Source organism: Nyctereutes procyonoides, unplaced genomic scaffold, assembly GCF_905146905.1.
Source record: "Nyctereutes procyonoides isolate TBG_1078 unplaced genomic scaffold, NYPRO_anot_genome, whole genome shotgun sequence".
Taxonomy (NCBI): Eukaryota; Metazoa; Chordata; class Mammalia; order Carnivora; family Canidae; genus Nyctereutes; species Nyctereutes procyonoides.
This window is the reverse complement of record NW_026575052.1, coordinates 41,426,367-41,452,245: the sequence shown is the minus strand read 5'-3', so window position 1 is coordinate 41,452,245 and position 25,879 is coordinate 41,426,367. Positions and strand designations below refer to the sequence as shown.

Genomic DNA, 25,879 nt, shown 5'->3' with positions numbered 1-25,879 from the left:
CAAACACAAAGATGCGGATTCTATTTTTATTTCAGATAGATTGTAAAATAACTTATAACAGAATTTCAAAATCTTTACTATGAGTTTGCTATTAAAATATGAAAGTTAAATCCTTTACCTTTTCTAAGTCTTCAATTTCAGAACTGAAGTTTTTACCCTCATCCATCATTTCCTCTTCTTCAAGAGTTCTTTCATCATCATAGTCATGGACCAACATCTCAGCAGTGGGGTCAAAATCATGATCCTCAGAAGACAAAGACCCAACTGGAATGAAACAAACTGAATCACTTTACACATTCACAACGCTACTTACAAGAGAAAATAATTTGTGTTCTTCTGCCAGTTCCTTTTAATGTCTATGTGTGAGCTTTATTAAATGCATTTACTATATACTTAACAGGTTATAAAGACCATACAGTTCTGAAAAGGTATCTAAATCAGCAAAAGAACAAGGCAGAGTAATTTAAAAACACTTTAATAAGAAGTCCAGTCCATGAGAACAAGACTTATAATGCCAGCAAAATGACTCCATTTAGGAGAAATACTAAAAAAATGTTTTAAAGCTCAAACCTGTTTGTCAGTTAGCTTAATGCATTTGTTCAAAAAGCAAGAGAAAAATGACAGAAGGATTATGAATGGAAGATTTCACAAGAATCTGTTTTACCATAAGGCTCAATACTTCAGGCAAAGAAAATATATAAATTTCACTCAACTTATAACCCTCAAAGGTACAAAACCCAACAGAAATCTGGTTCATAGAAAAACACAAGTTTTTGTTTAGCAGCTATACAGCAAATCAGTCTCTAAAGGTCTATGTCATTTTTCATGTCCCTAACTGTATTTCAAGCTCTCCACACAGGCATTAAACTATAAGAGCATACTTTTCTTTAGACTACTAATAAAGCAATTAGTTTTTAAGATTCTGTGAAGGAAATATTAAAAATCATATCTACAGGTTTTTGAAAGACGTAACCTGTTGTAAGGTGTTTTGGCCAATTCATACTGGTTTATAAAATCATAATGCTTTTTAATGGCAAATGTGAAGTCACCAGAATATGCTGAAAACCAAGCTGAGAAATGAGTAAGATTCATAATGCCAAGATAATGAAATCGAATTTATGAAAAAATGGAATTTTCTCCATTTTACTCTAGTATCTAATTCAATTAGACCAGTAACTCTCAGAGCAGGAAAACAAAGAGGTACCAGAATCTTGGTGTAGTGAAAGCAAGAGGTAGAAGGTCGCACATTTAACATAAAAAGGTTTTTTTTTTTTTAAGTAAAGCTATTTAACATCTTAAATTTCAAACATTTAAGGACAGTATGAGATCATTACCAAAACACTAATCTACACCAAAGATTTTTCACTATAAAAAGAACAAAAAACAAAACCACACAGACATAATTCAAAGATTTTGATTCTGAGTTTGGAGAACTCTAATCATTAGTCTTAAAAATAACACAATTTCTCTGGAACTCAATTCCTTAGGAAGCTTACATTACGTTATTTTTTTTACCATTGAGAGATATTATCTGTGTATTTCAAAACCTGTTGAAGTACAGATGGTTTAACTTAATTTTAAGGAGAAAGACGAATATTTATTAAAGAGCTCAAAAGCAGAACATCCACCATCATCGATTTCCTATTTTGAGGAATTCCTGGAAACCTCTGCGGTATACAAAGTGTCAGGGATGAAACAGATGGTAACTTTTCCACCTCTTTGAGGGCAGAGCTCTCTCTGTCCTTTTTTTGTAATCCCCACATCACTGGTCACAGCTCTTCTCTCTTAAAATGGAAGGTATTCAGTAAAGGGCCAGAAATCAAAGGGCCTGAGGGTCTACTCCTTGCTTTGTCCCTGGCTTGCTGAGACCTGAGGCGAGTCATTTAAACTTTCTGGGCCCAGGTCCAGTTTTTCATTTGTAAAATGATTAGTGTTGGCTTAGATGACCTCAAGAGCCTCTTCTAAGCTCTAAAATTTTCTTTAAAATTGGCTACATGATTAGAAACAGGTTATAAAAGTTTGTTTAAACACCAAAACTACACTGTCTTCTTGCTCTTTAGATTGCAACTTCTTAAAAGCAGACAGTGATGCAAAATGGAAAAATTCCATTATCATCCAGATGTTTGGCATCATGTATATAAATATTCTCTTCCTGAAATCAGTTATGACAAAGAAATGTTTGTCTCAAAATTAGAAAAACTTTTTAAAAGTTTTTTTAAATGTAAAGATGTAAACAGCTACTTAAAAAATAACCACAGATTTCTTCTGCTTAATGATTATTTTATAATACCTTGAAAGATAATCAAGTGAGATCTTAAAAGTCAACTAAATACACAAAGTAATATGCAGGGAAATGGGCTGTTCACTCTAAGGCAACATGTTGTAAGGGAAGATTTGGAAGCTTTTCCAGGCTCTATTAACTAGGTGACCCTCAGTAGAGTTATTCAAAAGTTTTCTCAAGTGTAAAATAAAGGACTTGGAGTAGTTCAGAGGTACTTTTCCTGGAGACTATTAGAGGGAAAAGAGGCAGCCAAAAAAGGGCTGGAAAGAGGGTCAGAAATTGAAACAAAGCTGACCTGTCCATGATGGGATTCAGGGGTGCCAGAAACCCCAGACTGTATGCAATTATGCACACGTGGAGAATTCAGGAGATGATCCCTTGCTTTCATCAGAACCTGACGGTCTTTCCCATTTAAAAAAGGTTAAACCCTACTAGATGATCTAAGGATGGGTCACCTCAAAAATTCTGTATTACCACTTTTCTGTGACAAACTTGGAAATCCTATTTCTTTTAAGGTAGCTTTTACCTAACCCTCAAGTTCCAAGTTAAAGGTAGAAGACAAAAATAAGGAGAGACGAGGAGTCATGGTTAGTTAATAAGTAATATAAGTAATCCCAAAGTTTCAACAAATTAAAGAGTTGATTTCTCAAAAAAAAAAAAAAAATTTGAAATCTCAACTAACCTGCGAAAGTTAGTGGAAAGTTAATTTGGGATTAACTGTTTCAGGCTTGGAGAAAAAAAGGATATATGATAATTAAAGATATATGACTTAAAAAAGAACACTTGTCTGTTGGCAGCTTGGTAACAAGGTTTTTTTTCCTTCAACATGCAAGAAAAAAAAGAGAGAGAAAAGTATAACTTGTTCCTTCCTCAAACAACTGCATTACCAAAATGTACGTTGAAACTTAAAAACAAATGATGCAAAATTCGCAGGACCAATTTGTGTGTGTGTGTGTGTGTGTGTGTGTGTGTGTGTGTGTGTGCGTGTGTGTGCGCCCGCGCGCGCGCACGAAAACCTCTGGCAATAGATCTCTGAGCTCCCCATTATCCTTTGGGACCCACTGAAGAGGTAAGAAAATAGGACAGACCTGGGCTCGAACTTCCAAAAGAAGCCTAGGAGAGAGAAGAAAACGTGCGGTTAGATCGCGCAGCCCGGGGAAGAGGCAGCGCCGGCAACAGGGCGCAGAGGAGGCGGAGCGCAGGGCTGCTCGGCCGCTGCCAAAAGTCCGAGACGCAGCTCCGCTCCACTCGCTCCCGGCCCCCTTCGGGCCCCTCTTGGCCGCCTCGCCTTCCTCCCCGGGTCCCCCGCGCACAGACTCGCAGCCCCGGGACGAAGCCCAGAGTCTAGCAGGCAACTCCGAGCCGCCCCTCCGAGCTCCGCAAGTTACAAGGCGGAGAAGCAGAACCCCGAGCGGCCGGCTCACGGCGTCGGTCCCCGGCCGCCGGCATCCCGCGAGTCCCCCGAACCCCACCCGGCTCCCCACCGACCCGAGCAGCGCCTCGCGGCGGGATGCCCTGTCCTGGAAGGACAGCGTCCTCCCGGCACCCAGTCCAAGCTCGGGGGCCCGGCAGCCCCGATTCCGAGGCTGTCCTCCGACCTGAGCCTAGGCCAGCTCGAAACTGGACACCCGCCCCCAAGCCAAGCCGCAAACCCCCCGTTCTCCCTCCCGAAATCGGAGACGCGGCCCCGCGGTCCCAGAGATGCTGGTTCCTTCCAGGGCGCTCGGTCCCTCCCTAGGCCCCCGGCGAGCCCCGGCCCCAGGGGCTCCTGCAGCGGCGCCACCCCCTCCCCCCAGCTCGCGGGTCCCGGGGGACCAGCCCCGGGCCGCTCCGCTCGCCCTGCCTCCTTCCACCGCGAGCCCCCGGGGTAACGTCCGGAGTCCGGGGCCGCCGCCTTCCCACCCCCGGGGCTGCGGGGCGAGGAGTCCCGCTCGCCCCCCGCGAAGCCGGCGGCCGTACCTGCCGCTCGCCTCGGAGCCCGGAGCAAAGTGGGGCGCGAGGCTCGCGGGCGCCGCAGCCCGGACCCGCCGGCCGGGGCCCCGCGCACTCGTCCCGCAGGACAGCGGCGCAGCCCGCTCCGCGCGCGGCGATCCGGCCGCGGGGGGGGGGGGGCGGTTTCCACCCACCCCGGCCCCCGAGAGCGGCGCCGAGGCTCGGGCAGCCGCGTCAGCTGCCCCGGGGCGCCGCGCCGCGCCGTCCGCAGGCCCGGGCTCGCGGCCGCCGGGCGCCGCCTCCCGTCCGGCCCCACCGCGCAGCCGGCTCGGCGCCGGGGCCGGAGCCGCCGCGGCCTAGTCCCGGAGGGAGCCCGCGCCCGCGCCCGCTCCCGCCCCCCGGCCGGCCCCGCCACGGCCCGCCGCCGCCCCGCCGCCCCCGCCCCGCCCGGCGCCCCCCGCGGGCCCGCGGGAAGGGCCCCGGGCGCCCCAGGCCGGCGCCGGGCCACGGGGGGCCGCCGCAGCCCGCCGCAGCCCGGCCGCTCCTGCCCGGTTCCTCTGCTCACCTCCGCCATATTGGTACCTTTAGGGCGAACGAGCAGCGCCGAGCCCAGTCCCCGGATGGGGCGCCTGAGCCAATCGCAGCCGCCGCCGCCGCCGCCGCCGCGGTCCGCCCGGCACCCGCCCGGCGGCGGCGGCGGCTCGGCCCCTTATAGGGCAGGGCGGCCCGCGACGCCCCCGGCCCGCTCGCACGCCCACCCCGCCCGCGCCCGCGCCGCGCCCCGCGCCGCCCCCGCGCTCGCCGCCGCCGCCCGCTGCGCTCCGCGCCCGCCCGCCCGCCCGCCGCTCTCGCTGCCGCGAAGTTCTGCCCAACTGGAGGCAAGTGGGGGACGAACGGAAACTAGGGCACGGGACGGACCCGCGTCCACGGCCGGGCCGGCGGGGCCGACGCGGAGGACCGAGCCCCGGACGCTGCGGCCCGCGGGGGAGGGGGCGGCCGCGGGCGCGGAGGGGCCGCTCGGCTGACTCGCCCGCGGGAGGAGACCGGAGGCGACCGGCGCCGGAGACCGCTGGACGGGAGCGCCTCGGAGGACGGACGGACGGACGGACGGACCGACGGCAGGGTCGTCCCGAGTCGGAGGACGGCGACCCGGCACTTTGCGCCCCGCCCCCAAGGGATCTGAGGACTGCGGGGTGCAGACCTGCATACCCCGGCTCTTGGACCGGCCCGTGGAAGTGGGATTTGCCAAACAGGCTCTGAAGGATCGCGCCGGTACGGAAGAACGGGCAAAGGATCAACAAGGCAAAGCGTTTGAAAAGACTTGCACGATTCAGAGGAGACACTCATAAAATATAAACTGCGCACGCACCCATAAAATCAGAACACTCCTAGGGGCTGTTAATTACTAAGTAGTCCAGAGCATGACCCAGGGGTGCGCACACTCGATAGCAAAATAGTCTATCAGAGGCCCTGAATGGAGTCTCCGTCCCAGAAGGCCGAACGTTTGCTTAGGATCAAAAAGAAAAGTTCCATGGGCAAGCAGATGGGTGGAGAAGAGAGTGGACGAGGCTTAAGGGATATACCAGCTCTTAACAGGTGCCTTCTGGCCATTTGCTCTTCCAGTGGGAGAGGTAAATCTAAATTTGTTCAAGAATGCATGAGATCTCAGTTAGGCAAAAATCATTTTCATGTGAATAATACCTACTAGTCCATCAAGATCTGACTCTTAACATTCCAAAGACCATTCAATTCGGAGTAGGGTTGCTGAACCAAAGGCCTACAGAAAGAAAGCAACACTGAGCCAAATACGGTCAGACACTAACTCCTGGCAGATCCATATCCACGCTGAACAACTTTAAGCAAAGTACGCAGAAATATTCACTAACAAGTCATGGGTACCCCACAGAAATGAATCCCGTAAGTTCAAGTCAATGTGCCAAGTGGACTTGCTCTTGAGGCAGAAAGCCGGAAATAACTAAGTATGGAAAAGAAAGTTTAAAAATGTGGAAAAGTCGGGGATCCCTGGGTGGCGCAGCGGTTTAGCGCCTGCCTTTGGCCCAGGGCGCGATCCTGGAGACCCGGGATCGAATCCCACGTCGGGCTCCCGTTGCATGGAGCCTGCTTCTCCCTCTGCCTGTGTCTCTGCCTCTCTCTCTCTCTGTGACTATCATGAATAAATAAAAATTTAAAAAAAGTGTGGAAAAGTCTCCTTTAAGATCCATGGATAAGTCAGATGTCAGATGCAAATACTGAGAAAAGTGTGGCAGATGCTACAGAGACTTGCAGAGGAGAATGCTCTCAGAGCTCTCCTCCCAGTTGTTGCTAAAACATGTAATATTAAATGATGGAGCTGAGGTTTTTGCTCACAGGTTGAGAACCTTTATAGAAGCTAAAACTCTCCATACTTTTAATGCAAACATGACGTCTGCTTTTATGCTGGGGTCACCTTTGATTCCCTCCTCCAAGAGAACATACAGAGAATGAGGCTGAAGACTGGAGGGAAAAGAGTTACTGTCAACATTTTTGCGAAGGCATCTTAAAATTCACATTACTCCACTGGTAAACGTTATTTATTTATGGAAATTTTGGGGAAAAAATCAACCATTTCAAAACATCGTAAAGACATGGAAAATTACACTTTCCCTGCTGTGAAAGATATCTTTTGACCTTTTGTCCAGCCAAAGCTGAACTTTGAAACCAGAGGCTTGGCACACATTGTATGTACTGTCCTCAATGAGGCGTTTAGAGTTTTCAAAGTTAAAAAAAAAAAAGCAGCTTGAAATTAAGCGCAAGTGATTAACTTTAGAAATGTTGCAGTGAGCATGGCCTGTGGACAGAGCCATTAAACAGTGCCCTGATCTGCTTGACCACAGCATGAGCCACCACAGACCAAGTCAGGGATCTGAATCATGAAGAAAGAGCCTCCAACAGCCTGCCTTGTACTTAACATTAGGAAACATGTTTTCTTCATAGCAAAACGTGGCTAATCCAAGCTATAAATGGAGTCTTAGATTCCATATTGCCACGTCCAGGAAGTATAGAGACTCATGCAATCACTTGCATGAAATTAGTAGGGTTTCTGCAGATTCTTTTTTTTTTAATAAACTGTAAAGATTCCATAGAAGTATTTATAATTTTGACTGTTTATATTCTCATAGTTTATGTAGTCCAGGGTATTAAATAAGGATTCACGGAAAAATAGTGAAGCTAAATTTTCAGTTTAAGGAAGCAGAGCTATTTTCTCGCCTTCTAATCACTAGAGAAAAAGTTTACTGCCCAGTCTTACATAACACATTCCTTTTATGATAAAGTGTGTAAAGTCTATGTATGTACCTGGATCTTTCACTTTTTCTGATGACAAGACTTCTAGGAGTTGGTACAGACAAAAAGTCTCTTGTTCCATAGAGTGGAATAAAAATATTACTTTTTACTGTTGTTTTTATTAACCTGTCACTACACAACAGATGGTATTATAGAGAAAACAAATCCTAAGCTGAACACTACAGGATCACCATGAGATTTCTTGTCTCTGAAAAGCTTGTACTGTAACTGTATTCTTGTATGTGGCATGGATGGGAACAAGAGGAAGGAAAACTCAAAACTGAAACCATGGTAACCCTTTAAGGAGAACCAAAATGTAGTAGATCCTCCAGCCATCTTTAGAAATGAAATAAATCAGCCTGGGTGGCTCAGGGGTTGAGCATCCAACCTTGGTGATGACGTTGGTGTGGTGGGATCACACTCTCCTCTCTGGACCCCTTCAGTTGTGATTCTCCTGCCTCACCCTCTGCTCCTCCCACCGCTCATGCACTCTCTCTCTCTCATAAAAAAAAATTTTTTAAATAAATAAAAACTTAAATGAAATAATCAAGAAAAGTTTACAAATGTGTACTTTGAGACATTTTATTAAAAGATACATAAGATAAAATAAGAAAATGTAAATATAAAAAATGAGGACCAGGAAGTTAACACCAGAAAAAAAGAACAAGAATATTCAGATAATGAGATGTAACACAATAGGAGAGTTAAACCATAAATTTTGGCTCACAGCTTTTTGAAGACAAAGCAAGTAAATAAATAATTGCAATTAGTTGTTTGATTCTCATTGTCTTTGAGGAGAAATATACAAATTTTTCAATGACAACAAAGCTTTCCGGGACACTTTAAAAGAAAATAAATTGCCTGAGCCACATATTAACAAAATAATGTAGAGGTAAATACCCCCTACCAGATCCTCAAACTCATTAGCAGTTTTTACAACACTGTTTCTTTTAGTGACCATCCATGAAAGTTGGGGGTACTATCCGGCTGTGTGGCCTACTGAAAGCAGTTTTAGTAGGTCCACAGTAATGCAATGCAAGTATTTAGCTTTCTGCAGATTCCATCTAACCCAAGGGAAAATAATAGGCTATCCAATATTAATGTCTATGATAGTTAGACAGGCATAATGAATGGATGAAGTAGGCTAGTATGAAGGCAAAAGTGGGGGCACTAGGAAACCAATAGATAATAATCCTGTCTGAATGGGGCAGCCACCAACTGAGTCTCAGATGGGCTCTTGCCTTGTAAGAATGTGGGCCCAGTGCTTCCAGACATTTCAATTCTCCACAAACAACTTGAAAGTTGAATTTTTATGAAATCTGTTTATAACACTTGCCAACTGGGCCGCCCGGGTAGCCCAGGGGTTTAGGGCCTGCCTTCAGCCCAGGGTGATCCTGGAGACCGGGGATCGAGTCCCGCATCGGGCTCCCTGCCTGGAGCCTGCTTCTCCCTCTGCCTATGTCTCTGCCTGTGTGTGTGTGTGTGTGTGTGTGTGTGTGTGTGTGTGTGTGTGATGAATGAATAAATAAAATCTTTAAATAAATAAATAAAAATAAAATAATAAAAATAAATAATTAATTAATTTTTTAACACCATGTAGGCCAAATAATCTCATTAAATCATGCTGTGAGCTTCCAGTTTGCAGAACCTAACCTAGAGTATCCAATTAATATTACCTCTCAAAATGGCTTCAGATAAGACTGTCATGCCAACAATTCAGCTCTCCATTGGATCAAATTACTGGCATTTTTTTCTAAATATATCTACTTCTGTGAGATTCTTAAATATTTTTTGTTGGAATGAATGACTAGTCTCTAAGAAGGCTAATTCATTTTTTTTTTTTTTTGGCTAATTGATTTTAACAAGTTTTGACTAAGCAAAGATTGTTAACAGAGGGGAGATGCTCTTTGGGGGAAAAAAAAGTATTCACAGAGATGAAAAGAGAGCAAATCCTCAGTTCATTAGAGGAGAAGAGAACCTGGTCCACAGACATGAGAATCTATCTGACCCATGAGTCAAAGCCATCCTTAAAATATGATGGATACATCATACCTTTGCAAGGTGTCTAAGGTGATCCAATTACATCTTCAAACTTGGTGACTTTAAATTTAAGGTATATTCTCAAAAGAAGAATACTTACAGTCCTCTCCACATATCCAAGTTGACATTTAATTTTTCTATTATAAGTATAAAGAGTTGCAAAGGATATACTTCCCAATGTATTGTAATGGTGGTCATTTAAAAATAAAGCCTTTATTTTGTAGACAACGGGGTGGGGGGGGGTGGGGGGGGTGGGCACTTGGGTCATATAGTAGGTTGAGCATCTGGCTCTTAGTTTCAGCTCAGGTCATGATCTCAGGGTCATGGGATCAAGCCCGGAGCGGCGCAGAGTCTGCTTGGGATCCTCTCTTCCTCTCTCTCTGACCATCACTCCCAGATAAATAAATCTTTAAAAAATTAAAAGGAAATGTGTGTAATGGAACCTAAATACCATAACAATTTGACATGTCCATCATTCTTTTTTTATAAATAGAGAATGTGTTTCTTCTTTAACAGTATGAAATTTTATGATCCCCTTTTCTCTCTGAACTCATATTCCCATTCTATTTCATCCAAAGAATTTTATCCCAGTGTAATATGTTTAAAGCCTGAAAGTCTTTTAGTGATGCCCTACTGTCTTTTCTTGCAAAAAAAAATCTCTGTAAACTGACACTCAAAATTAATAATTTCCCTCCAGATTATCAGTCCAATGATTATCTTTTAGTCCAATTATTAATTCATAATTAACCAAAACAATATATATATTATAAATTTTGATTAAAGCTTATTGGACAAAATCAAAATTGCACTGAAATCAATCTCTTAATAAGATAAATGGGACCTTTAAAAAATTAGTCTATGTACCTATGGATAAACTTTATGTAATGCTGGAATGAGAACAAGTTAACATCTGTTCCATTCTTATTCTTTATGTGTGTAGAAGTAAATTCCAAAAAACCGTGTTCAAACAATAAGAGTTTTATTGTTAAACCATCATGGAATTCTTTGAACCTTTAGTAATATATCAAGTTGTAATCTTCCATCAAACATTATTGTTAATAATCTTATACTCGGGCAGCCCCAGTGGCGCAGCGGCTTAGGGCTGCCTGCAGCCTGGGACATGATCCTGGAGACCTGGGATCAAGTCCCACATCGGGCTCCCTGCATGGAGCCTGCTTCTCCCTCTGCCTGTGTCTCTGCCTCTCTCTCTCTGTGTGTGTGTCTCTATGAATAAATAAATAAAATCTTTTAAAAAAATAATAATCTTATACTCTTATTTTGATTGGCTTCAATTTTGTTGAAAGCAAAGAATTAAAAGCTACCTGATTCCAAAAGAATTTGTTACACAGTCCTTACAGTCCTTCACTACAATTCACTTCAATCTTGATGAATATCAAGAAATACCAAGCCTTTCCTAAAGCTTATCAAATGATTGTATTGGTTATTTTTTTTTCTGTTAGAGGTGAATGTTGAAGCCAATACACTTAGAAAAGGGAGAAAAATGGAAATATTCTTAATTTTAATACTTTCTGGTCAATATAATATTTTTAAATAAAATCTTTTCTATCTTGTCACACATTTTAAATATATTTTTGTCAAAACCATGGAGCTATAGATTCAGCCCAGTTTGTGGAAAATATTTGCCAGACAAGAAGCTAGCAAAGACTGTCCCCTTTGTCAAACCAAACTGCCAGGTCAGATTTACTTTCTTTCAGAAAAAGTCTGACTTCACTTTTCAATTCTAATGAGTGTGTTAAATCTTATTTTGAAGCATATTAAAAACCATTGAGAAATAAATCACAAACCATGTTACTACAAAATAGATTACTAGAAGCAGGCAATTCAAGATTAAGATGATGTAACATCTAAGAGAATTTATTCACTGTAACATAAGTTATAAAAACAAGAGTAATCAATACACAGTTCCTCATTACTTATTTTCACTCAATGTAATGTGTAGCTAAAATTGATAAGTTATTTTTATTGCAAGGGATGTGGTAAAAGGCACAGTAATCCTTTGGCAAATGTGTACATGTGTGTATTGAATTTTGGTATTTGCTTGGGAAACAAAAGAATCATGAGTAAAAAAATTCAGAAATATTCCACTAATTTCATTTGTATTCAAACTTACATATTTGATGATAGAGAAGGCTATGTGCTGCTAAAAATAATCAGTCCAGGAGTTAGCCTTTCTTTTTATTCTTAATATGAAATGGGAAAATATTATAAGGTGAAGTTACATGAGGATCTTTATCTGTGAGTTTTATCTAATGTTCATAGAAATGTGGAAATCTGAAAAAATTTCAGTTTCCTCTCAGAGACATGGCCTACAATGTGCCTCCCACCAGGGATGCCTGGGTGGCTCAGTGGTTGAGCATCTGCCTTTGGCTCGAGATGTGATCCCAGGGTCCCTCATGGGACTACCTACGGGGAGCCTGCTTCTCCCTCTGCCTATGTCTCTGCCTCTCTTTGTGTCTCTCATTAATAAATTTAAAAATCTTAAAAAAAAAAAACTAGTTGAAAATACTTGCTTAAATAGTGTTTACTATTGCCTATCAATGCTGGTTTCCTTACTTTGCTCTTTCCAGAACCCTCCTTCAAGAGCAATGTATTTTTTGACAATGGTCAGGAGAGAAAAGAAAGAAAGTCATTAAATGAAAATTATTCTGCCTACATTCCACAACATACTCTCTGATATCAGAAGATCCTGACAAAGACCAAAATATTCCATTCTTTACACCATGCTTAACCTAAGAAATATATCTGACAGGAAGATTTAACATGCATTAAATAAGTTCTATAAGCTTATTATATACCCTTTATTTTAATGTTTCTAAAAATATAATGTGAAGATTTCTTTTTTTATCTTAATAATTCTAATTGTAAAAAAAGGGGGGGGGGATTCACTTCTTTAAGTGAATTGACCAAAAAGGTTGAACAAACCAATGTTTAAGTACTGACAAGTGCTTTGTAATTCTATGTTGTGCTGTATTGGCATGGAAACTAGAAAGAGTCTTGAAAAAGCTTAAGTTGACAATTTCAGAATTTCAGCATTAAGTAACAGGCAACAAATTTGGAGAACTGGGTTTGTGATGGAATGTACAGGGCAAGAATAAACAGGGTCTTCTCTCAATAGAGGATCATTAGCATCTCCCAGGGTATTAGCAGAACAAGACTTACAAATGATCTTGAAGAAAGAATGTACAATTCAAGGAATGCCAGTAACTTTGTTCTCCATCTCCACAATGAATATATTCAGGGTTTAGCTCCACGTGAAAGACTTGAATCTTCTATACTCTTCGTTGGCTTCTCACAATGTGAGCATCTTGCTGCACTAAGTGCAATTCTGGTGTTTAAAGATAAATTGAGGGAAGGGGGCTAGTATAGCTTGGCCTATAAATACAAGCCAACTCCTTCATCTGGTGTTTAACAAAAGAGATACCTAATACTGAAGAAAAATAGATGCCATTGGACTTTTTGAGAGGCTGTATTTCCATTTTCAATGTGTTAGTTTCCTAATGCTTTTTTTTCAGTCCAATTTCTTTTCTTTTTTTTTTTAATTTATTCATAAGAGACACAGAAGGAGAGGCAGAGTCATAGGTAGAGGGAGAAGCAGGCTCTGTGTCAAAAACCTGATGTAGGACTCGATCCCAGACCCCAGGATGATGACCTGAGCCAAAGGCAGACACTCAACTGCTGAGCCACCCAGGCATCATTCACTTCAATTTTTAAAAAATTATTATCAGGGCACCTGGGTGGCTCAGTCAGTGAAGCATCTGACTCTTGGTTTCAGCTCAGATCATGATCTCAGAGTCATGAGATCAAGCCCCATGTAGTCAGGCTCCAAGCTCAGCAAGGAGTCTGCTTGATATTCTCTCCCTCTCCCTCTGCCCCTCCCCCTGTGCTCAATAAATAAATAAATAAATAAATAAATAAATAAATAAATAAATAAATTCGAAATTATTACGCAGGTGCCTAGCTCACTCAGTCGGTGGAGCACACAACTCTTGATCTTGCAGTTGTGAATTTAAGCCCCATGTTGGGTATAGGGATTAATTTGAAATAAATAAAATATTTAAATAAAATAATTATGAAGTGTTTCAGGAATATCAGAAAGTATGCCATTTAAGTAGCTTTTTATAAAACTTCCTTTTTCTTAATTTAGTTTGCACAAACTAAACGTAAATGCAGTGTGATTCCACATTATAAGCATGTATTGAATACTTATTAAGTGCATATTATTTCATTTAATCCTCTCAACTACTTTGGAGGTAGATGTTCTCTATATTACACATAAAGAAACTAACAGAGGAATTAAAACTTACTCAGCTTGTAAATGACAGAGTTAAATTTGGGGCCAAATCTGCCTGAGTTTTCTTCATATCAAGATGTCAATGAGTACACCAAGAACTATTTTTTTAAAAAAAGCATTTAGTTGAAACATTGATAATTGTGAATGAGACCAAGCAAACTCTTTTGGAGGAAAAAACAGCCTAAACTAAAGACCAACTTTGGGATTAATCCACAAAACTGGATAAAAGAAATAATGTGTATCATATCAACTTATTGTAATGATGATTCAGTTAGGTAAAATGATCTGAGTTATTTAGTGCTTAAAAGATAGTAAGCCAAGAGAGCATAGACCATGTCCATCTGAGTCCCTCTTTGCATGCACTTGGCCTAGCACACTGCTTGGCACATAGTGCACACACACAGTAAATATGTGTTGAATGAATGAATGAATGAATGAATGAATGAATGAATGAATCAGGATCTAGTTCAACTATAGCCACTTCTAAATGACCCAAGGTATAGGTATACAGTATGATGATAATAAGCAATGTGTCCTAATGCATCATTTGGAAGGGTGTTCTAGAGGCAGCATTCACTTATTGATGCATTTACAGATCATGTCCATGCCTGGCCTTTGGTTGGATTGGGTCTACCCATGTAACACAGGTACCAGGAAGTCCAGCCAGAGACCTGGGCCCTCTGATACACTGTGCATTCAGGCAGCCCTATTGCTTACCAGTTCTGACTTGTTGCGATCCTTCTCCCTCCCCCACCTCAGATATCTAACTGCCCTTGATGTCGCACCAGAGAGTAATGTCCTCAGGGCCACCTTACTTGTATGACTCACTAGAACATGCTTCCTTGGCTTTCACCCTCCAGGTTCCCTCTGGAACCTCCACTCACCCATAACATAACTGTAAGTTTTTCCTGGTCCACACAAGCTACCTCAGCTCTGCCTGGCCTTCCATCTGGAAGAGGAAGGGACATATTGAACTCACTGTGTTGAGATCTGTAAGGGATTCACTACAAAGCTACAAGGTAAAACAGCTCTCCTCATTCACCAACTTGTATTTCAATTTTGGAAATACTTACACCCTAACACTTAGCTTTATACACACAAATGAATCCACCCCACTACTGAGTGTATTTCTAGACAAAATTACCACGTCAAAGTTGTACAAGAACAAGCCTATTTTTTTAAGATTGATTGGTTGATTGATTGATTGATTGATTGATTGAAGAGAGAGTGTGTGGGAGCATGCAGGGAGGGGGTAGACAGAGGAAGAGAGAGAGAGAGATTCTCAAACAGACTCCTCACTGAGCATGGAGCTTGATATGGGGCTTGATATGAGACCCTATGATCATGACCCTGAGCCAAAATTAAGAGTTGGATGCTTAACCAACTGAGCCACTCAGGTGCCCCAAGAAGAAGCCTATTCTTTGGGAGAACTTTTTGACATAGAAACAAGGACTTCTGGAACTGGTTATATCAGAAGTAGTTAGGTGCTAGGGCTCCCATAACAAAGTACCACACACTGGGTGACTTCTGACAGCAGAAATTTATTTTCTCATAGTTTGGTTTCTTCTGAGGCCTTTTTCCTTGGCGTTTAAATGGCCACTTCCTTGTGATGTCCTTACATGACCTTATGACCTTCCCTCTGTGTGCATATATTTCCTCTGGCATATATCCTTTGTGTATCCAAAAATCCTCCAGGACATCATTCACACCCGAATGGCCTCATTTTAACATAATCACCTCCAAATACGGTCACATTGCAAGGTACCACAGAATTAAAACTTCAGCGTATGAACTTGGAGGGACACAATTCAAGCCCTGACATGTGCCCCCTCAGATTCTTTCTGCCCAATCTGCCTATCAGACTTGCAGCTTCTGCTATGGATGACCAATTCCACACAGGGAACTGTGTGCTGGTGTCTGGCTTCTTGTGCCACTTCTGTACTTGGACAATTTATAAGCTGTAGAGCACAGAATTTGGCTTCTTGAGTAACTGCTGGAGGGGGTGGATGGTGTAAGGCAGAAATGTGAAAGTGTTGATTCTGTATGAAACTAATTCTGATGAGTGCAAACATGGGAGACTGAAGAGTGTCAGACAATTACATTTCTTCTCTTCTTCCCTCAGATGGATGACTCTTGGGTGCTGGTTCTCCAAGCAACCTGTCCTAGGATGTCCAGTGTGGGTGAGTAGATGCCCCTGCTGAACGACCTGCTGGGCCTTCTGTGGCTTTGTCATGAAATAATGACCAACATAAGTATACACCATCTTGCATTGCTTCCCGTGCTTCCCTGTTTGACTTCTCTTTTTCCTCCCTCTTGTTGCCATGGCTTTGCATCACCCAGTTATTCCCAAATACATCATTACTTAATCCTTGCCTCAGGCTCTGTTTTCTGGAAAACCTAGGCTACACCACTGGCATACTTGACAAATGGAAAATGAGACCAAAAGAAAACCCTGTGAATTAGAGACAAACATTGACAAGGAATCTTGGGCTGATTCTTAGTGGAGTATTAATTAATCAATAACATGGTCCCGCATTAATGTGTAGAGTTCAGAAGACTCATCATCATTCTTAATGATGTATAAGATAATACATCAGTCAGTTCCAAAAGAAAGACAGAAATCATTCTAAGATTTAAAACTCTTTTCCTCTTTTCTAAGAGGAAATTCAAATAAATAAATAAAAATAAAATAGAGGAAATTAAATTATGAGCTGAGGTTCCAAACAGAGGGCCGTCAAGTTGTCTGGGGATTTGCAAAAGCAGAAAGTGGTACCATTCCTAAACTGGAGAAACAAAACAAATAATCAGTGGTACCACAGCCCAGGGGCAGGTCAGTGGGGGAAGCTGAACTATGGTATGCTTGCCTAGCTAGAGCTGTACTGAGGATGTAACTAGAGACAGAAAGAGGGACAAATATTCTAGCTTCTCTCTTCCTCTCTGTGATTTTCTGGCAGTGCCACCCATTACCTGAACCCAAGAAGATGCCCCATGACCCAGGAGCCTGGAAAATAGAATTTCTGCCCCTGCCATATGGAGGAGTTCAAGGGAATTAATGGCAGAGGCTAAGGACTAGCCCAGAAAACAGAATAGGTTGGCTTGGAGAAATTGTTAGAGGTCAATAACTTTATGGGCCAGGGAAGGGTACCTTGGGAGAAAAAATGTAACACGGATATAGCATAGCGGACATTGGAATAAAACAGATCTGAGTTTAAATGTTACTGGCATGTGACCTTGGACAAGTCATTTAATTTAACCTAACCTCAGTTTCCTCTTTTCACTCTATGATGCAATCCTCTCAGAAAGTGTGTGTAATACTTTAAAACTGTTCCTCTGAGGGATAAGGAAGCTGGAACTATACCCAATTCCCATCCCTGTTGGAAGCTAATTCCTGGCCCTAACTCTCAGGCACTTTTGTCCTGAGCTTCTGGGGTGCCAAGCACATTGTCTCAGCCAGATACCATTCTTAGGAAGAGAAACGCAGAAACAATGTGTGCGAGGCGCTGTCTGAAAGTGACTTCAGGAGAGACTGAGGAATGTGTATCAAGCACCAGCAGTACCTATTGCTGATGGGGATTGCTGCAAAAGCTCCGAAGATCCTATTAGGCCACAATCCAGCCTTAAATCAGCACAGTTGCACTTTCATGTTTCCCTAGACCAGTACTTTTTCAACTTTATTGACTAATACCCACACTTAGAAATACATTTTTGTGGGTTTTTTGTTTTTAATATTTTATTTATTTATTTATGAGAGAGAGAGAGAGAGAGAGAGAGAGAGAGAGAGAGAGAGAACAAGAAGGGGGAGTTGCAGAGGGAGACGGAGAAGCAGGCAACCTGCTGAGCAGAGAGCCTGATATGGGGCTCGATCCTAGGACCCTGGAATCATGACCTGAGCAGAAGGCAGATGCTTAACAGACTGAGTCACCCAGGCACCCCTACAGATATAGTTTGACATTGTGACTCAGTACACGTGTGCACGTATATATACGCATATACAACTGAAACAAAAGGTTCATAAAATTATACTTATTCTGAATAGCGTATACTCTGATATTTTTCCTTTTTATTAGATTTTTTTAACAAAGGGTTGCAAGGTTTCATGACCCTCTAAAGACCCTTGGTTCATATCCTAGCTATGCAAAGTGTGGACTGCTGCCATGACAAATTAAAGAACTGGAGCCAGAATATGACTAGACTATGTCACTATTACTAAAGTCATTAAGCACTAAACTCAACTGACATTTTTTCATAGTAAGATATTCTCAGTGAAGGAAGCAGTATGTCAATTGATATTTTGAAAAGTAAAAAAAAGGAAGTTTTCAAACATTTGCCCTTTTCTGTTATTAAAAGATCCCTAGCCTTCCAAAGTCTTGTTCAGTTATTTCTTGAGATCTCTAAGGAATATTTGGGATGCTGTCATCAAACTACATTTACAGAAGGTCCCCACCCTCTCCTTGGTGCTGATGGCTAGAAGCAGGGTGAAAACCTCTGCCTGCTTTCTCTGCTCATCCCTGCAAGAAGGACCACTTGGCCCATACTCCTGGGATCCCTGCTCCTGGTGCCATCTTGCCTCATGGAAATAAGATTCAAATTCCATTTCTGTAGACTAAAAAGAGAAGGAAAACTGGGTCTGCACTACGACTGGTTTTCAGGTTGCAGATGAGTTCTGTGCAGTTACCATCTTCCAGGACAGCAATTCTCAAATGGGAATACCCATCCTGGAGTATGTTGCTACTCAGGTGGACACGTGCCAACATCTGAAGACAATTTGGTTGTCACAGTGTGAGGCAGGAGCTTGCTACTAGGATTTGGTTAAGGAGAAGTTAAGGATGTTGCTAAATACCCTACAATGCACAGGACAGGCCCCCATAACAAAGAATTAAACGACCGAACCCCCGTCAACAGTGCTTTGAAGGAGAAACTGTGCCCTAACCACGCATGCGGTCTTCCCTGTGGTGAGCAGGCACAGACTGTTTGAAGCTGACTGGTTACATATCTTTATTTTTTTCTAAAGATTTTATTTATTCATGAGACACACACACACAGAGGCAGAGACATAGGCAGAGGGAGAAGCAGGCTCCCTACTGGGAGAACAGTGCAGGACTTGATCCCAGGACCCCAGGATCATGACCTGAGCCAAAGGCAGACGCTCAGCCACCAAGCCACCCAGATACCCTGGTTACATATATTTAATTTCCATTTGTACTCTTTCCTAACTTTGGTCTGCAACAGCCTGCCAGTTCTCCTTCCCAACCTCCCTTTCTTGGTGACCCTTCTTCCAAATCTGCATGCCCAGGTCTGAAAATTTAAGAGGCACCTAAGAGCACAGTTTGAAAAGGTGTGGCTCTCCCCTGTGCAGAGAAGCAGTGAGCCCTTTGTCCCTGAGGACAAAACAGAGGAGCTTCATACGAATATGAAAGCATCAGTCCCTTGTTCCACGCAAGTAACAAACATCTGGCAAGTCTCTGAGTTTTATGCACCCATCTCTATGTTTTAGAATCAGAATCCAAAAGTAAGATAAATCTGTCACAGGGAGATATATGAATATTTTTATTCTAAGAGTTGATAAATAAAGTCCGACTTCTGACTTGAAATTCAACCCGGCTAATTGGTTTAACAATGAAGACTGACTTTGCCATTTAGATTATACAGCAGGCATTTCCATAGACGAAATTGGTTAAATCTGTGGGCCAAGGTCCAATATATAATATACCAGAAATGACATCGTTTGCAATCCCTTAGATTTATAATAGAAAAATCTTCACGTTAACTTAAAAAAATATGAGAGGATGGTGATTGAAGTCAGAATACTGATTACCGACAGGACAGAGAGGGCAAGAATCAAGAAGTGAGTGTGAGGGAGCCTGCTAAGTGCTGGAAATGTTCTACATCTCGATCTTTGTGGTGATAATGTGAGTGTGTATAAATATGATGGAAAAGTTCACTGAGCCATACAGTCAAGATTTGTGGATCTTACATAGTTATATTTTAATAAAAACAACAACAAAAATAAAGGGGGATTTTCAAAATTCTTTTGTGAGACTATTCAAGCAAAAAAGTTTGAAGACCACTGCTGTAGGAGACAGAGAGGACTAAGTTTTCCTAAAGCCAGGGTTCAAAACACGTATCTCCTCTCCTCTATCCTCAGGACCTCTTCATCCTCACGTGTCTCACTTTCCTCCCAAACTCTCACCAAGTCCCTGGAAGTTTTACTCTGTAACCACACACCCCTTACATTTTTGAACCACTTCCCTGGGCATTTCTCTCTGTCACCTGCCTTAACTGAGATCTCTTCTCTTCTTGATCCTCCCTTCCCCATCCACCCAGGACACCCTCCTTTCAGACTGCACAAACCTAGAATGAGGAAGTGAGGTCCCTCTCCTTGCTCCTCTGATAGGAAGTCAGGGTGCTCCAACCTGAGAATCCTAATATTCATCATACTGTCTTCATTCCTGGTCACTGTCATTTACTGACTACCTGGCCACTGCCCTTCACCAATGGAGGGTCTGGTATACACACCGCCTTCTCCAGCCAGATCCCTGCTATTCTCTTGGTTGCATTTATACCTGAAGAACAGAAGATCTTAGTTCTGATGAAGTCCAATGTATCATTTTTTTTTCCTCTTATGGTTGGCACTTTTGGTAGCCAATGTGATTTTTGTCTTCTCAAAGTTTTCCAAGATTTTCTCCAGTATCTTTTTTTTTCCCCAAAAATATGTTACAGTTTTAATTTTAACATTTAGGTCTATGACCCATATTGAGTTAATTTTTATATATGGTATGAGCTAAGGGTCAAGGTTCTTTTTTTTTTTTCAATATAGAGATACACAGTTGTCCCAACACCATTTGTTAAAAAGCTTTCCCCTATTGAAATAACTTGGCACCTTTGTCAAAAATCAACCAAATATATAGATAGATAGATTTTTGATGGTTCATATATATACATATATATCAAAAATATATTTTTCATTCATATATATATTATATATATATTATAAACCTATTACTAGGTTTCATGTTTTATTTCATTGTTCTATGTCTGTCAAAAGGTAATTCTTGAGGGGCCTCTGGGTGGCTCAGTCATTTAAACATCTGCCTTCGGCTCAGGTCATGATCGCAGGTTCCTGGGATAGAGCCCTGCATCCGGCGGAGCCTGGAGCCTGCTTCTCCTTCTCCCTTTGCCTGTTGCTCACCCTATTTAAGCTCACTTTTTCTCTGTCAAATAAATAAATAAAAATCTTTTTTAAAAAGGTAATTCTTGATAACTTATAATAATAAGATTTATAATAAATCTTGAAATCAGACAGTATAAACCCTTCATCTTTGTTCTTTTTCAAAATTATTTTGGCTATTCAATATTCCTTATTTCCATATGAGTTTCAGAATCAATTCATCAGTTTCTACAAAATGCCTGCTAATACTTTGCTTGAGATTGTGTTGTATCTATAGATCAATTTGGAGAGAAGTGACGTCTGAGCAACAGTGAATCTTTCAACCCATGAACATTACATATCACTCCCTTTACTTAGGTCTTATTTACTTTCTCCTAGCAATGTTTTATAGTTTTCAACATACGTCTTGTAAATATTTTATTAAACTTATCCCTAAATATTTTATAAATAAAATAGTATTTTTGATACTATTTTGGATGGCATTTAAAATTTTCATTTTACCATTGATTGTTGCTAGTATATAAACATTTAATTAAATTTTGTATATTGACCTTGTATCATACTACTTTGCAAAATTTATTTATATTTTAGTGGCTTTTTTGTAGACTCCTTAAAATTTTCTGTGTTCACAAACATGTCATCTGAAAATAAATACAGTTTTACTTCTGTCTTTCTGATCCATGTGCCTTGTTCTTTTGCTTGCTGTATTGCAATGGCTAGGAACTCCAGGACAATGTTGAATAAAAATATTGAGAGTATTTATTCTTCCTTGCTCCTGATATTCCTGGAGGAAAGCATTTCACCTTTTACCTTTTTGGTGGTTTTAGAAACATATTCACAATTTCTCTTATACTTCTCCCCTCAGAAAATGGAATCTTTTTCCTTTCCCTTGAATGTGAGCAGTAGTTAGTGACTTGCTTCTAATAAATAGATTCTGGTAGAAAGGGTTGTATGTGACTTCCAAAAGATCAGGTCGTAAATGGCATTGTGACTTCCTTCTTGCTTTCTTTTTTTTTCTTGAATCACTTACTCTGGGGGAAGTCATTTGCCAAGCCATGGGAACACAAAAGAAGATTTATGAAAAGATGTATATGGTGGGGACCTAAGGCTTCCTTCAAATAATGAGTAAGGACCTGAAGCCTTGTCCCAACAGCTTTGTGAATGAACTATCTTGGAAGCAAATATTTCAGCCCTAATCAAGACTTCAAATAACTATCATCCCAGGTGGTATTTTGAATGCAACCTCATGAAAGAATCTGTCAGAACCACTTTACTAACTTGCTTTCAAATTCCTAGCCCTCAGAAATAGTGAGATGATAAGTGTTTATTGCTCAAGCTGGTAAGTTTTGGGGTAGTGTTTTACACAGCAATAGATAACTGATATAGCCATTAAGTATCATGTTTCCTTTTATGCCCTTTATCACATTAAGATATTTCCCTTCTATTACTAGTTTGCTGAGAGTGAGTAGGTCATCATGAATGGATCGAATTTTATCAAGTACCTTTTCACATATATTGAGATAATCATATTCTTTTTCACCTTTACCTGTTAATATGGTGATTTCCAATGTTTTTTCAACCTTTCATTCTTAGGATAAACTTTCTCATTTTGGTACATCCATATACTGAGAATAGTATCAAACAGTAAAAAGGCATAAAGAACTAGTACATGCAACAGCACGGATGAATCTTAGAAACACTCTGGTTCCATTTACATAAAATTCACAAAATGGCAAAGCTAACCTAGTGACAGAAAGTATATTAGTGTTGGATGGGAATTGACAGTAAAAGACAGGAGGAAAGGACGATGGAAATGTTCTATATCTTGATCATAGTAGTGGTTATACAAATATATAACTAATTGATCGGTACCCTTAAAATGGGTGCACTTAAATGTAAGTGAATTAACTATATCTCAAGAGATTGATGTGTAAAAGTTTATACATGAGGGGCACCTGGGTGGCTCAGTTAGTTAAGCATCTGCCTTTGACCCAAGTCATGGTCTCGGGGTCCTGGATTGAATCCCATGTGGTGGGGGGCTCCCTGCCTTTCTGTCTCCCTCTGCCCCTCTCCCCAACTTGTGCTCTTTCTCTGGCTCTCTATTTCAATAATAAATAAATAATAAAATCTTTAAAAGTTTATACTTGAGGGGCACCTGGGTGGCTCAGTCAATTAAGCATCTGACTCTTGATTTCAGCTCAGGTCATGATCTATGGGTGGTGAAATTGAGCCTGCATCAGGCTCTGCACTCAGCTCAGAGTCTGCTTGAGATTCTCTCTCTCTCCCTCTCCCTTTGCCTCTCCCGACGACACATGCATTCTCTCTTTCTCTCTCAAACAAATAAATAAATCTTTAAAAATAAAATAAAACTTTGTACTTGAATTCTATAAAACTATGCAGGTTGAAAATGTATTTCCCAATCATGCCCATTAAAATAAAACTGGTAAAACAGTGGGTCTAGGTTATCTTCAAACATGGTTATCTGTGTTGCAACACTAGCAATTTGGTTAATAACCACAGTGAGGGAGAAAACACTAGCCTAGTTAATGGATTTAATCTATTCCTGAATCTAAATGGTTGTTAAGTAAAGGCTTCTGCTGTGTATAGAATTGTTACTGAAATAAGTGTGCTCACTGAGCCTGGTTTCCTAGGGTAAAATTCAGTATGCTTGAGAAATCCAAACCCAAGTCAATTTTCCAAACCAGAAACCTGTACTCAAGTTATCCTGGCCTAAGAAAAGGAGGTTAAACAGAAACACAATCCATGCCTTTTCTGATGGCTTTTCTCTTTGTGCTGACAGCATTTCTCCTTTAGCTATGATAATATTGAAATCTGTCTCACCCTAAATTGGGACTCTTCAGCCTGGAACACACAGAAATGGTACAAATGCTAATAGTTGTTTCTAAATAAACCAACCATAAAAGAGAAGTCACTGATAAGAGAAACGATTAACATTATCAATTGTAAGTTACTGTCAGTAAAAACAGTTAGTTATTATTACCATACCTAGGGCAGAGACCCCTCTCCCTTATCTTTCCTTTTGCAGAAAATAAAAAGAACAAAGGAAATGGGAGTCTACCTCTAAACTGATAATTGCACCGGCCATGCCATCATCCTTGGCACACTCAGGTTGGAATTCCAGAATGATTGCTGTCCCCATGTCAGCCCCTCCTTGGCCCCCCAACTGCTCAGTCCAATCACTGGAGTAGAAGAGAAAGAAAAGCATTAGTGTCCTTCACATCCAACGTTCCTCTTTCTCTACTCTTATTTTGGAGGTAGAATCTGAGAACCCTAACGCCTGCAAGCCTTTTTCCTTCCTGGGTGAAGTCAAGGGCTAATTCTGCCATTGTGATGGAGAATCCCCTTTAGAAGAAACCCCAAGTGTCCCTGAAATCAAGGAAAGGCAGCACACCTGAGGTCAGTAAGCCAAACAGGAGCCGGGAGCCAGCAGTGAGAATGAGGAGACCGTCATCAAAAAGACAGATGATACTGAGTGTTGACACGGATGTGGAAAACTGGAATCCTTGTCACTGCTGGAATAAATGTAAAACGTGACAGCTGCCTTGAAAACCAGCCTGGTGGTTCCTCAATAGCTTGAGTATACAGTTACCGCATAACCCAGCAATTCCACTCTTAGGTGTAAACCCAAGAGAAATGAAAGCATATGTCCACCCAACAACTTACACACAAGTGTCATGGCAGCAATATACATAATGGCCAAAACCTGGAAACAGCCCAGATGTTCATCATCTGCGGAAAGAACAAATAAAATGTGGTATATTCACATGATGGAATATAATTTTTCAATAAAAAGGAATGAAGCACTAAAACATGCTACAACATGGATGGATCTTGAAAACATTATGCTACATGAAAGAAATCAGTCACAGAAGAGCATATGCTGTATAATTCCATTTATATGAAATGTCCAGAATAGGCAAATCTATCCATACACAAAGTTAAATAGTGGTTGCCTAGAGCAGGGTGGGGAGAAAGCTAGATGGCACATAGAAGGGCTGGGGGTGGCCGTCTTTCTTTTTGGGATGATAAAAATATTCTAAAATTGATGGTGTTGATGGCTGTCCATTTCTTTTGACTATACTAAAAGCCATTGAATTGTACATTTTGCTTTTTGTTTTAAGATTTTATTTATTTATTCATGAGAGACACACACACACACACACAGAGAGAGAGAGAGAGAGAGAGAGAGAGAGAGAGAGAGAGAGGCAGAAACACAGGCAGAGGGAGAAGCAGGCTCCATGCAGGGAGCCCGAAGCAGGACTTGATCCGGGGTCTCCAGGATCACACCCTTGACTGAAGACGGTGCTAAACCACTGAGCCACCCAGGCTGCCCCCTGAATTGTACATTTTGTATGGGTGAATTGTATGGCGGATGAATTACATTTCAATAAAGTTATTTAAGTGTCTGTGGGGTGAAGAATCATGGGACCAGGGCAGGAATGGAAAGCCCAGGAGCTAGCCAGAAGGGAAGGTGAGGAGAGAGAGAGTAGGCAGGTGGCAGGCTAAGGCAGTTCCTTGGCTAGTGCTGTGAGGTGCTGTTGCTGGTGAGTCTGTATTTGCAGCAACTCGAGGCAGTGATAGGTTGAGCTAAATTTGAAGGACTAAGAGTGAGCTAGGTGGTCTACTGTTTTTAAAACAGAAGACTGCTTCTATAATTGGGATTCCAGAACTTCAAAGAGGGTGCTTCTGTATTCGGGTATTTTTTAGGGGGCAGATGGTAGGCACTACATTGACCTGTTTATTTAGGTATTCAGAGTCATGAAGCTGAGTTACTCATGCTCAGTTTGAGACACTTTATCTTCCT

At 41.6% G+C, this 25,879-nt stretch overlaps 1 protein-coding gene across 2 annotated transcripts in view; it reads right to left on the bottom strand.

Moving 5' to 3' along the window:
* The window catches only part of MIER3 (MIER family member 3), a 31,131-nt gene extending 26,268 nt beyond the window's left edge, over positions 1-4,863 (bottom strand). Inside the window, exons 1-3 of one of the 2 annotated variants that reach the window (XM_055332035.1) lie at positions 4,796-4,863; positions 3,370-3,394; positions 119-264 (exon numbers count right to left, since the gene is read on the bottom strand). In XM_055332035.1, coding sequence (XP_055188010.1) covers positions 119-217 — 99 coding nt within the window. In that variant the 5' untranslated portion in view covers positions 218-264; positions 3,370-3,394; positions 4,796-4,863. Of the gene's footprint in view, positions 1-118; positions 265-3,369; positions 3,395-4,778 lie in introns of both variants that reach the window. The other variant, XM_055332034.1, reaches the window with a different exon arrangement.
* Between the last annotated feature and the right edge of the window lie 21,016 nt (positions 4,864-25,879).